At 59.9% G+C, this 11,864-nt stretch overlaps 2 protein-coding genes across 5 annotated transcripts; one reads left to right on the forward strand and one right to left on the reverse strand.

The window, feature by feature from the left end:
- The first annotated feature begins 5,379 nt into the window (after positions 1 to 5,379).
- Positions 5,380 to 8,104, forward strand: JSRP1 (junctional sarcoplasmic reticulum protein 1). Its single transcript, XM_070045120.1, has 6 exons — positions 5,380 to 5,497; positions 5,884 to 5,921; positions 6,067 to 6,196; positions 6,583 to 6,753; positions 7,444 to 7,535; positions 7,643 to 8,104. Exons 1-6 carry the CDS (start codon positions 5,380 to 5,382, stop codon positions 8,102 to 8,104), a joined length of 1,011 nt encoding a protein of 336 aa, XP_069901221.1.
- Positions 8,105 to 8,417: 313 nt separating this feature from the next.
- AMH (anti-Mullerian hormone) lies at positions 8,418 to 11,687 on the reverse strand. 4 transcript variants are annotated; one of them, XM_030845782.2, is made up of 5 exons: positions 10,720 to 11,687; positions 10,020 to 10,162; positions 9,698 to 9,806; positions 9,424 to 9,583; positions 8,418 to 9,338 (listed from the first exon to the last, which is right to left on the reverse strand). In XM_030845782.2, the coding sequence occupies exons 1-5, from the start codon at positions 11,183 to 11,185 to the stop codon at positions 8,480 to 8,482; spliced, it is 1,737 nt and encodes a 578-aa protein (XP_030701642.1). In that variant the 5' UTR covers positions 11,186 to 11,687; the 3' UTR covers positions 8,418 to 8,479. The 4 variants fall into 4 exon arrangements, with proteins under 4 accessions (XP_030701642.1, XP_060153404.1, XP_060153403.1 ...); XM_060297421.1 differs by lacking the exon at positions 10,020 to 10,162; XM_060297420.1 differs by lacking the exon at positions 9,698 to 9,806 and having other exon boundaries at positions 9,424 to 9,678.
- Positions 11,688 to 11,864: the final 177 nt, after the last annotated feature.

The following is an 11,864-nucleotide window of genomic DNA, read 5'->3' on the forward strand; positions in this document are numbered from 1 at the left end:
AAAGATTATACTATAGCTACTACAAATACACTCAAAGATTGAAAAGAAAACATGTACACAATAAAGAGAGAAAAAGGAAGATTTAAAAAATAAACCAAGGAACTTGTAGACTGAAAAAGTACAACATATGAAAAATATTCATTACATGGAATTAATAACAGATTAGACATTGAGGAAGAAAAGATTAGTGAAATTAAAGACTTAAAAGCTATCTAAAATGAAGCACACAGAGAGCAAAAACGCTTACAAGATGAACAGAACCTCAGTGACCTGTAGAACAATATCAAGTAATCTAATATACATAACTGGAGTCCTAGAAAGAAGGAGAGAGAAGAAGGACAAACAGAAAAACAAAGAATGAGGCTTCCCTGGTGGTGCAGTGGTTAAGAATCCACCTGCCAATGCAGGGGACACGGGTTCGAGCTCTGGTCCAGGCAGATCCCACGTGCCGTGGAGCAACTAAGCCTGTGCATCACAACTACTGAGCCTGCACTCTAGAGCCCGTGAGCCACAACTACTGAGCCCACGTGCCACAACTACTGAAGCCCGCGTGCCTACAGCCCATGCTGCAAAATGAGAAGCCACTGCAATGAGAAGCCCGTGCACAGTAACAAAGAGTAGCCCCCACTCACCGCAACTAGAGAAAGCCCACTCACAGCAACGAAGCCCCAACGCAGCCAAAAATAAATAAATAAATAAATTTATTTTTAAAAAAATCAGAGAATGAATGGCCACAAAGTTTCCAAATATAGTAACTATAAAACCACAATCTAAGAAGCTCAATGAATCCCAGAGGAGATAAACACAGAGAAAAGCACAACCAAGCACATTATAAATTAAAGTGTTGGAAATCAGAGATAAAGTGGGAATTCCCTGGTGGTCTGGTGCTTAGGACTCTGAGCTTCCACTGCAGGGGGCCTGGGTTCTATCCCTGGTCGGGGAACTAAGACCCCACAAGCCGTGCGCAGCATGCGGGATCTTAGTTCCCCGACCAGGGATTGAACCCAGGCCCCCTGCAGTGGAAGCGCCGAGTCTTAACCACTGGACCACCAGGGAAGTCCCAGGCAATACCTATTTTCAGATAAATAAAAGCTGAGTGAATGTGTGGCCAGTAGACATACAATAAAAGAAATGTTTTCATTCCTAGGTTTTGGCACCAAAAAAAAAAAAAAAAGAAAGAAAGAAAGAAAAAGAAAATTAAAAAGAAAGGAATGTTAAAGGAAGTTCTTTGGAAAGAAGGAAATGTTACCAGAGATTTGGATCTATGCAATGGAATGAAGAACACAAGAACTTTACAAAATGTGGTTAATGCAATTTTTTTGTTTTTTAATTTGGCTATGCCAGGTCTTAGTTGCAGCATGCAGGCTCTTCTATTTCCCTGACCACGGATCGAACCCAGGCCCCCTGCGTTGGGAGTGCAGAGCCTTATCCACTGGACCATCAGGGAAGTCCCAATATAATTATTTCTTTTTCTTTTTTTTTTAAATAGTCTCTTCCTTACTGCATTCAGGGTTTTTTTTTAATTAATTTATTTTTTATTTATTTATTTTTGGCTGCGTTGGGTCTTCATTGCTTTGCGCGGGCTTTCTCTAGTTGTGGTGAGTGGGGGCTACTCTTTGTTTCCCTGCACGGGCTTCTCATTGCAGTGGCTTCTCATTTTGGAACATGGGCTGTAGGCGCACGGGCTTCAGTAATTGTGGCTTGTGGGCTCTAGAGCTCAGGCTCAGTAGTTGTGGCACGCGGGCTCAGTAGTTCTGGTGCACGGGCTCAGTAGTTGTGGTTTGTGGGCTCTAGAGCACAGGCTCAGTAGTTGTGGTGCATGGGCTTAGTTGCCCCGCGGCATGTGGGATCTTCCCAGACCAGGGATCGAACCCGTGTCCCCTACATTGGCAAGCGGATTCTTAACCACTGTGCCACCAGAGAAGCCCTATAATAATTTCTTAATGTCTTCAGATGATAATTCCCTTTTAAAGAAAAACTAACAGCAATGTGCTATGAGATTTATTTTACAACATATTTGAAGTAAAGCAATAGTATATACAGAATGGGAGGTGGAAATGGAAATGGAAGCTTGTAAGGGTCTTACAGGATGTGTGAAGCAGTATGTTTTAACCCTAGTCATATTCAGAGACAGGAAGTAGAATGGTGGGGGCCAGGGGCTGGGGGAGGGGTGGAGAGTCAGTGTTTCATGGGGACAGAGCTTCAGTTTGGGAAGATGAGAAAGTTCTGGAGATGGATGGTGGGGATGGTTGCCCAACGGTGTAAAGGTGCTTAATGCCACTGAGCTGTGCACTTAAAAATGGTGAAGATGGTGAATTTTATATTTATGTGTATTTTACCACAATTAAAAATTAATGCACAGGGCTTCCCTGGTGGCGCAGTGGTTGAGAGTCCGCCTGCCGATGCAGGGGACACAGGTTTGTGCCCCGGACTGGGAAGATCCCACATGCCGCGGAGCGGCTGGGCCTGTGAGCCATGGCTACCGAGCCTGCACGTCCAGAGCCTGTGCTCCGCAAAAAAAAAAAAAAAAAAAAAAAAAAAAATTTGCAGGAAGACAGGATCTGAACCTGCACTTGACCAAATCTCCTCCTCTCCTCCTCCTAATCCCAGCCCTGTCAGATGCAAGTGAAGGGATACACACAATGTGGTCCCTCCACACGCGGGAGCATCACTCAGCCACGAAAAGGGGTGAAGCCCCAACACTCGCTACAACGTGCATGTACCCTGAGAACATGATGCTCAGTGAGAGAGGCCAGACGCAGGACACACAGTGTGTGATTCCACTGATAGGAAACGTCCAGAACAGGCAGATCCACAGACAGAGAGAGTGGATACCTGGTTGCCAGGGGCTGGGGATAGGGGGTGACTCTGATGGGGACAGGCTTCTTTTGGGGTGATGGAATGTTCTGGAACTGGATAGAGATGATTGTGGCACAACTGTGGGAATGTACTAAATACCACTGGATTGTACACTTTACAGAGTGAATTGCACATGAACTGTATCTCAATAAGGCTGTTATTTAAGAAAATGACAAAGTAATTTCCAGTACAGCTCGGCTGGGCTGAGTGGTGTGTGTTTGATGATTGACTAAACAAAGGTGTGGATGGGTGACTAGGTGGGATGATACAAAAGCAGCCCACAATTGAATGTAAATTGGTGCAGACACTATGGAAAACGGTATGGAGTTTCCTCAAAAAACTAAAAATAGAGTTACCGTATGTTCCAGCAATCCCGCTCCTGGGCATATATCCAGACAAAACTCTAATCCAAAGAGATACGTGAACCCCTATATTCCTAGCATCACTATTCACAATAGCCAAGACATGGAAACAACCTAAATGTCCATCGACAGAGGAATGGATAAAGAACATGTGGTACATATATACAATAGAATATTACTCAGCCATAAAAAAAAGAATGAAATAATGCCATTTGCAGCAACATAGATACAACTAGAGATTATCATACTAAGTGAAGTAAGTCAGAGAAAGACAAATATATGATATCACTTAAACATGGAATCTAAAATATGACACAAATGAACTTATCTACGAAACAAAAACAGATTCACAGACATAGAGAACAGACTTGTGGTTGCCAAAGGGAAAAGGGGGGTGGGAGAGGGATGGATTGGGAGTTTGGGATTAGCAGATGCTAACTATTATATATAGGATGGATAAACAACAAGGTCCTACTATAAAGCACAGGGAACTATATTCAATATTCTGTGATAAACCACAATGGAAAAGAACATGAAAAAGAATATATATACGTATAACTGAGTCACTTTGCTGTACTGCAGAAACTAACACAACATTGTAAATCAACTATACTTCAAATAAAAGAAAAAAAAAAAAACAGCCCACAGTTGAGCCTCACAGCCCCCCCTGGGAGGAAATGACCCGACTTTCCAGATGAGGAAACCAAGGCCTCTGAGCTGTGCCTGACCCGCGTCAGCCAGCAGAGCCTGGCTTCTTTTCGATGGTGTCATCCTCCTCCCTGAAGCCCTCCCTGATGGACCCCGGCTCCACAGGGACGTGGATGTTTAGCTGCTTCTGAGCCCGGCACGCAGCAGGTGCTCATAAAGGCGAGGTGACCACGCTTTGTGGGTGCTCCCACCCCCAGGGACCCTCTTTTCTGAGGCTGAGAGAGGAAGCAATGCTCCCAGAGTCACCGTGGCCAGCCTGGTGGTGGCTTTGTGCTCATGGGGGTGGGGCCAGTGCCTGGCCCTGCTCCGAGGTGGGGATGTGCCCCAGCAGGGACCTCAGGCCAGCCCTCCTTCCACCCCCGCAGCGGCTGAGGAGCTGATTGGCCCACCTCGCGGCCTCCAGCCACCTGCTGCTGTCTGTCTTGGGGCCACCCTCCCTATGCTCCATCCTGTCCACCAGGCCCAGCGTGGCAACAGCGGGGTAAGAGGGGCAGAGGGAGGCCTGGGCAGAGATGGTGGTCCCTGGGATCTGGGAGGGCATCCCTGAGGTCCACGGGTGTCCCCGACTCCTGTGGCTGCCCACACACACCCTTAGGGGCACCCCCTGGCCCACTGGGCCCCTTCCCCACGGCCTGCTCTGGCCCCAGGGATGGGTCACACTAACGCTGGCAGCAGAGACACTGGGGACCCCAAAGAGCAGGGCTGTGGAAGCCAACAGACGGGTTTGGCTCCAGCTCTGCACAACCTCTGGCCCACGGCTCCACCTCCAGCCTCAGTTTCTTCATCTGTCCTATGGGAGCAGAGACGGCCAGAAGAGGTGGCGACCCCAGCGTTGGGGTCTGGAGGCCCGGGACCCCTGCCCCTGCCTGCCAAGGCCAGAACCAGGCTGGTCCCGGCTGCTAGGGCTTGAGCTCCTACACCCAGGGTGTCTGGGGGGAGGCTGGGTGCCAGGAATAGGGGGTGAGGATGGTCCAAAGGGAGACCCCAGGGGGGCAAGGGCCTAGGAGGGGCTGGGCCCCACATTGGCCTGTCCTGCTGGCCTCAGGCACTGGATAAAAATAGTCGCTGGTCTCTGAGAACATGAGCCGACCCTGGAGCCAAGGGTTCCGGTTTGGGCTCTTTGCTCACCTCTGTGTGACCATGGCCAGAACCCAGCCCACTCTGGGCCCCAGCAGCCCAGCAGCCTGTCAGGAGGGGTCCTGAGGCAGGCCTGAGGGGGGCAGGGAGAGTGCCTGGCGGAGGGCTGTGGTCGTGCCCTGCGTGTGAAGCTACCGAGGAAAGGTGGCTCCAGGCAGAGGGACAAGGAAGGCGGTGTGGGGAGGTAGGGAGCCCCCTTCTCCCCAGGTCAGGCCCAGGCCCAGGCCCATACCAGGGGCTCAGCAAATGCAGGCTGCCTCCTCCCCCTCCCCCCCAAGCCGGACTCTGGACCTGCTGCTTCTCAGACGTCTCCATGACAACCAGGGCCTTGGAGGAGTTGGATGGAGGCCTGGGCAGTTGCCAAGTGGACGAGGACCTCTCTGCACTGGCTGACCCCTGCCCAGGCCGGCCCCGGGAGGACAGGGCTCAAGGTAGCCAAGAGGGTACCACAGGATGAAGCCCACGCCCCCATCCTCCTGTTGAGCCAGGTGGCTCACCTTCAGGGACCAGGACTTGGTCTCCCACACTGGACTGACTTAAACCATGCCCCCCATTTCCAACCTGTGTCCATTAGTGTGTTGGGGGTTTGTAAAGAGCCCAGAGAACACAGGTGCTGGGCCACACAGGTCGGGGTTTGAATCCCAGCTTGGCAGTGACGTGCTGTGTGCCTTCATGCAAGGCTGCCTCTGTGTCTGTCTGCTTTCTAATCTGCAGAACGGGAGCAGTCACCTGCCCCTCACCCAGCAGAACTGAGCGGAGGGTGGGATCAGCCTGGGGGTTTCCACGACTGTGACTGTCCCTCTTTTCCTGCCAACAGCGACATCCAGGCTGGCCGACTCCAGCAGCTGGCCCCGTGTGAGTAGCCAGGGCCCTGGGGTTTCAGCCCAGGGTGCCCCTAGAGTAGGGGACATGTTGGCCAAGAGGGTGCATTTCTGCAGCCCATGGGAAGGGTTTGGTCTCCCTTAGGGAAACACCCAGGATGACATGTTACTCCCCACAGGATTCTCAGGAGCCGGCAGCTGAGGGCAGCCCCGCAGGCGGTGTGGATGCTTGGCCCAAGAAAACAGAAAAGGAGCCTGTGGACAAAGTGGCCTCCGGACCGGGTAAGGAGAGGCTGAAAGCAGAAGCAAGTGGGTTTCCGGGAGGCAGGGGTGAGGTGGGGGGGGGGTGGGTGTGGACCAGCATGGGGGTGGGGGATTGGTCCTGGGCTGGGTCCTTGGATCTGGGGGGCAGGGTGATAGCGTGCATGGGGCTCCTGACTGGGGGGTGTCTGGGTGTCACAGGCCGTTACTCAGTGGGCTGTGGGAGCCTCTGCTAATTCATGATAACACCAGCTTAGGTGCCACTAAGCTTCAGCTAATTATCTTCTAGAATATTCTCGGCATCCCAGTGAAGCGGCCAATCCCGCAGGGCTTAGTTCCTCGGCCCAAGGCCGCACAGCCGGGCAGGGCAGAGCTGAGTTTAGCCGCGGGTCAGCCCCACGCGGCCTGCGCCCAGCCCGCACTTGCTCCCGCAGGTCCCCGGAGCCCCGCGCGGAAGAAGGCGCAGGCCGCGCCGCCCTCGCAGCCGCCGCCCACGCCCCCGGTCCTGAGCGAGGAGCTGCTCTGGGGACACCTGACGCTCAACAAGTGCCTGGTGCTCGCCTCGCTCGTGGCGCTGCTGGGCTCCGCCTTCCAGCTGTGCCGAGGTGAGCCTGCGCCGCAGCACGTGGTTACTCCCTCCTGGAAGCGCGGACAGCCCAGGGGGCGGGTCTGTGCGCTCCCACTCTAGGCCGTGCGCGCCCCCTTCCCCCCAGTATGGACCTTGTGAGTGAGGGGGGGTTCCCCCGCCCCGTGCACCTCCTGCTCAGGGACAGACTGACCTTGTGCACCCCGACGGTCGCGCCCGACTCCCTCTATCCAGGACCAGCTTTGACCCCCGCCTCCCATAGACCTTAAGAGGAGCCCTGCCCCCCCACCCCCCAGCAAGGACCTCGGTGCATCTCCCTTTCCCGGTGACCGACCCTCACTGCCCCACGACTCCCACCCCGGGCCTTGTAGGCCCGGGATGGGCGTGTGCGCCCCCGTTCGGTAGCGTGCTGCTTTCTCTGTGCGCCAGGGCGGGCGCTCCTGCGTCCCTCAGAGAAACGGGAGCATCCTTTTGCAGCCTGAATGAGGGAGGTTTGAAGGGAAGGTCATCGCAGCAGCGGAGACTCGGAACCCCTTCCCAGGGCTCGGAGGGACCCAGCCCAGCCTCAGCGTACCCGGTGGGGTCCGGCTGGGCCCCCTTGCATGTCCCCAGGGAGAGGGGTCTCTGGGGGCAAGGGCGGGGATGGACGGTGTGCAGTGGTCGGTCCCCTGGGCCAGGCTGTTTCGCATCCCCTCCCGTCCCCTCCCAGAGGCCGTGGCGGGGGAGGCGGAAGCCCCTGCGCCTGTCCCTGAGCCGTGGGTCCCGCCAAGCTCGTCCCTGAAGGAGCCAGCGTCACCCCTGGTAAGCACTTCCTCAAGTGACCTGTCAGTGGGGCCTTCACTGGGGGAAGGGGCCTGGGCCTTGGAACTCTGTGCCGACCCCACCACCCCACACTGTCCACATTGCAGCCAAAGTCCGTGGCCTGGGCCCCCCCACTGGGATCGCTCGAGCCCCCGGCGAAGGTAGAGGAAAGGGCCGCGGTTCCCAGGAGCAGCAGGGCTGCAGGGAAGGACAAAGGGGAGTCTGAGGAGACCGCTGAGGAGGAACGCGTGCCGCTTGCCGACCGAGGGCCCAAGGAGAGGCGGAAGAAGGCGGAGAGGCTGAGAAAGGAGAGGCTCCGGAAGGAGAGGCCACAGAAGGAGGAGAGGCCGAGGAGGGAGAGACCCCGGAAAGAGGAGAGGCCGCGGGCTGCCGGGGAGGCCCTACACCGACGCTGGGAGGCGCGCGAAGGGGGCCATCGGGCATGGGCGGGAGAGTCCAGAGACCCCGAGCATAGGAAGAGGCAGGCCTGGGCCTCCCCGCGGCGCCCCGATGAGGAGGACCGGCCTCCCGGCCGCCAGAAGCACCACGCGGGCAAGGGGCGGGACTGAGCCAGACCTGGGTCCTGCGCGGGGGTCCCTGAACCTCTGCTCGACCGCCCCACAGTTCCAGCAAATAAAGCGAGCGCTGTGGTCCCCCTCATCGCCTGCTCCTTTGTGCCTGGACTCCAGAACCTGCCCGGGGCCTGAGTGACAGGGATGGGGAGCTTTAGGCGGCTGTAGGGGGGGGGGGCGGGGGCGGGGTCAGGGAGTCAGTGGGTGCCAACGGGGAGGACGCGGCCCTGCCTGCCAGAGGAGAAATGGGGGAAGGAGGCCTCCGCCTGTCCCCAGACATGCACGGACACCCCAACCGCGTGCTTTCTGGTCTTTATTGGGAGCGATGAAGGGGTCCGAATAAATATGGGCCGGCCGGAGCACGGCGGGGGGTCACCGGCAGCCGCACTCGGTGGCCACCATGTTGGGCACGTGGTGCGCGCTGATGCGCTCCTCGGACAGGCTGATGAGGAGCTTGCCGGCGTAGGCCGTGGGCACGCAGCAGGGCGGGCGCGCCAGGGCGGCGCCGCGGGCCTGCATCTTCAGCAGGAGCACCACGTGGTTGCCGTACCGCGGGTTGCGGTCCGATTGCGGCCAGCCGCACGCGCCCTGGCAGTTGTTGGCCTGGTACGTCTCCGGGATGAGCACCGAGCGCTCGGCGCGGAGGTCCACGCTCAGCTCGCGCAGCCCGCACGGCCCGTCGGTGGCCGCGGCGCCGGCGCTGCGCTGCGCCCGTGCCGACCCGCTCCGCTCCCGCCCGCGCCACTCGGCGCGCAGGCCCTGCAGCGCTTTCAGCAGCAGCAGCGCGCGCAGCGGACCGCCGGGGCCGACCGGGTTCCCCGGGCACAGCGCCAGTAGGCGTGCCAGCAGCGGGGTGGTGGCGGGCGGCAGCCCCGGGAGGCCGCGCAGTTCCGCGGCCGCCGCCTGAAGCTCGGCGGCTACCCGGCGCGCTAGGCCCGCGGCCCACAGCGCGGACGCCGGACCCTGCAGTGGCGCGGGGACCCCGGGGGTGGCTGCCGTGGGCGGCAGCAGCAGCAGCAGCGGCTCCTCGCCGTCGAGCAGGCGCTCCAGCGCCGCGGGGTCCGACAGGTTGACCTGGCCCTGCGGGAAACCGGTCAGCGAGCCCGGGTCCAGGGCCAGACGCGGCGGCGAGGCTCGGGACGCGGGTCCCCGCAGCGCGCGCACCAGGCGCGTGAGCGTCTCCAGGAAGGGATCGGCGCTGGGCGGCGCCTCCTCGGGCTCTGGGGACGGCCTGGACGGCAGAGTGGGGGACCGTGAGGGCGCAAGGCTGCGCCGCCCCCCACTCCCCGCGCCCCCAGGGCCGGGCCCGCGCGCACCTGGGCTGCGGGAAGGGCACCGAGTCCAGCTGGCCGTGCGCGGGCATCGGCGTGGGACCCCGCGGCGGCAGCAGGAGCAGCGCCGGGGTCATCCGTGTGAAGCAGCGGGAGTCGGCGCCGAACAGCAGCGCCTGCAGCTGGGCGGTGCTCAGTGGCGCACCTGCGACGGGAGGCGCGTGCGCGGCGCTGCTTCAGCGCCGGAGGTCTGGGGGTCGAGGACAGCCGTCCCCACCACGCTCCGCAGCATCCCTGTCCCTGTCTGGGCGAGACCTACCGTTTCCGCGGCGCCGCAGGGTCAGGGCGAGCCCAGGCCCGCGCCAGGCGGCCTCGGGGCGTCCCACAACCAAGGGCAGGTAGCTGGAGTCCCGGCTCAGGCAGAGGCTCTGCGGAAATGGGGGCTCAGCCAGGCAGTGGGCGCGCAGGGCGCTAGCCCTGCTCTGCCTGCTGCCCTTAGCATCCCTTCAAAATTCCAACCTGGGCACTTGCAGCCTTTTTGTTAAACCCAGTTAAAAAAATCAACAAAACCGTAACCCCTTCCTCGCCCTGAGTGAGGGCTCCTGGTGGCCCAGGGGCAGTCCCCTTCAACTCCCTGGTACCTGGGCGCCGGGCAGCCCGGCCCCGGTGACGGTGACCTCCGGGCCAGGCCCTGGGTACAGCACCATCAGCGCCAGCTCTTCGGGGCTGGCTCCTCCAGGTGGAGGCTCCTGGAACCTCAGCGAGGGTGTCGGCTCCCACGTCACTGCGGCCAGGACAGTGGGGAAGGGGATGCCTGAGCCCCTCCCCCAAGCCTGTCCCAGTCCTGCAGGAGGGAGAGCCCCCACCCCACCCAGAGCCCCGGGGAACCTAGAGGGAGAGGCTTGACGCCCCTGGACCCCAGGTGTAGCGCTTCCTTGGGACACGGGTGGCCTGGGAGGAGTGACAGACACTGTGGGCAGTGGGGTGGAGCCCTTGGGGTCTCTTGGTCTGGGGATGTCCTGGGGTAAAGCCCTTCCTTGTAGTGTGTCTGAGGCCAGCGGTCCCTGGGGACAGGCCCCCTGGGCAGCCTGGTCAGGGAGTGGGGGCAGGGGCCCTCCTCGGCTGGACCTTCGGGCTGTGCTGGCCCTGCCCCCTGTGGCTCCAAGGTCGGAGGAGAGGGGACCCTCCCCAGGCACTGCAGGAGGACTTGCTGCCCCAGGCAGGGCAAAGATAAGATCACCCACCTCTGTGGCCATCAGCCTCCACTTCCCAAGGGTTCTCCCACCCCGGGGCACCAGGGCCAGCCCCCCGCCCAGGCCCCTGGGTTAGGGCCCCACGTACCTTCCTCCAAGTGCAGGACCACCAGCCGCCGCCCCCCGGGCCCCCCAAGCCATGCCTGCAGCTGCTGCAGATGGGGCAGGGCGGGCTGCCCGTCTCTCGGGGGGCAGACTGCAAAGGTGGCCAGGTCCCGGGGCCCCCAGTGGGCGCGCCGCACAGCCTCTAGGAACGCCCGCTCGTAGCCGCTCAGGGCCCCCACCACCCTCAGGGGAGCACTGCTCCTGTTGCCACCCCCATCCAGGGTCACCAGGCACAGGGGGTCCCGAGGGCTGCCTGGTGGCCAGACGCCAGGGGGTGGCCAGTCCCAGTCTTGGTGCAAGATGAGCCCTCCGCCTCCGCCGCCTGGGGTTGGCTCCCTGGGCAGGGCCGGGGTGCTGGGGACCTCTCCCCTGAGGGTCCTGGCCCCCAGCAGGGCCCCCATTGCCAACAGCACCAGGGCCAGCTGAGAGAGAGGTGGACCCTGCATCATGGGAGCTTGGAGGGGCCGGGCTGCCCCAGCTTATATGAGGGAGCAAGAATGTTTGTGCCAGAAGGCGGCCCCTATCTCCTTCAGGGATGTGACCTTGGGGGCCAGTGCCCGCTGTGAGCCCGGGCAGGCCAGCAGCCTCCTCAAAGCCCCTTCTGTTCCGGCTCAGCTGCCTATCTATCTTCTTCTCACCAGTGCTACAAAGTGTGGCCTGTGACCCATTTGTCAAAATGTCCTTGACAAGTTTTCCCCTTTAGAGCCAAGAGCAGGAATGTGAGCAGGGAGTGTGTGGCCCAAACGATCAACAATTTGGGGGGGTGGAGGGTGCTGGAGGAGGGCAGAGGTGCAGAGCCCCTGCCCCACAGGACCACTGGGTAGGTGGGGGGCGAACCCCCACACCCACTGCACGCTCGCTCACCACGCCTTCGGGGCCCACAGAGACCCCCAAGGAGAGCGAGCAGCCTTTGCTCTGCTCTCCTCCCAGAGGGCGACCCCAGACCCACTGCTGGCCAGCAGGGTCTGTCCTCACCCAGCAGCCTCCAGGGCACAGCATTGCCAGCGGCCACCCCCTGGGATCCTGGTGGGGCCCCGACCCTGAGCCACCCCCATAGGTGGCAGAGGGCAGCCGTGCGTGTTCACCCACAGCGAGTGGGTGCTTCCCGCCCACCCGCCTGCCGGCCAG

Source organism: Globicephala melas, chromosome 3 (genome assembly GCF_963455315.2).
Source record: "Globicephala melas chromosome 3, mGloMel1.2, whole genome shotgun sequence".
Taxonomy (NCBI): Eukaryota; Metazoa; Chordata; class Mammalia; order Artiodactyla; family Delphinidae; genus Globicephala; species Globicephala melas.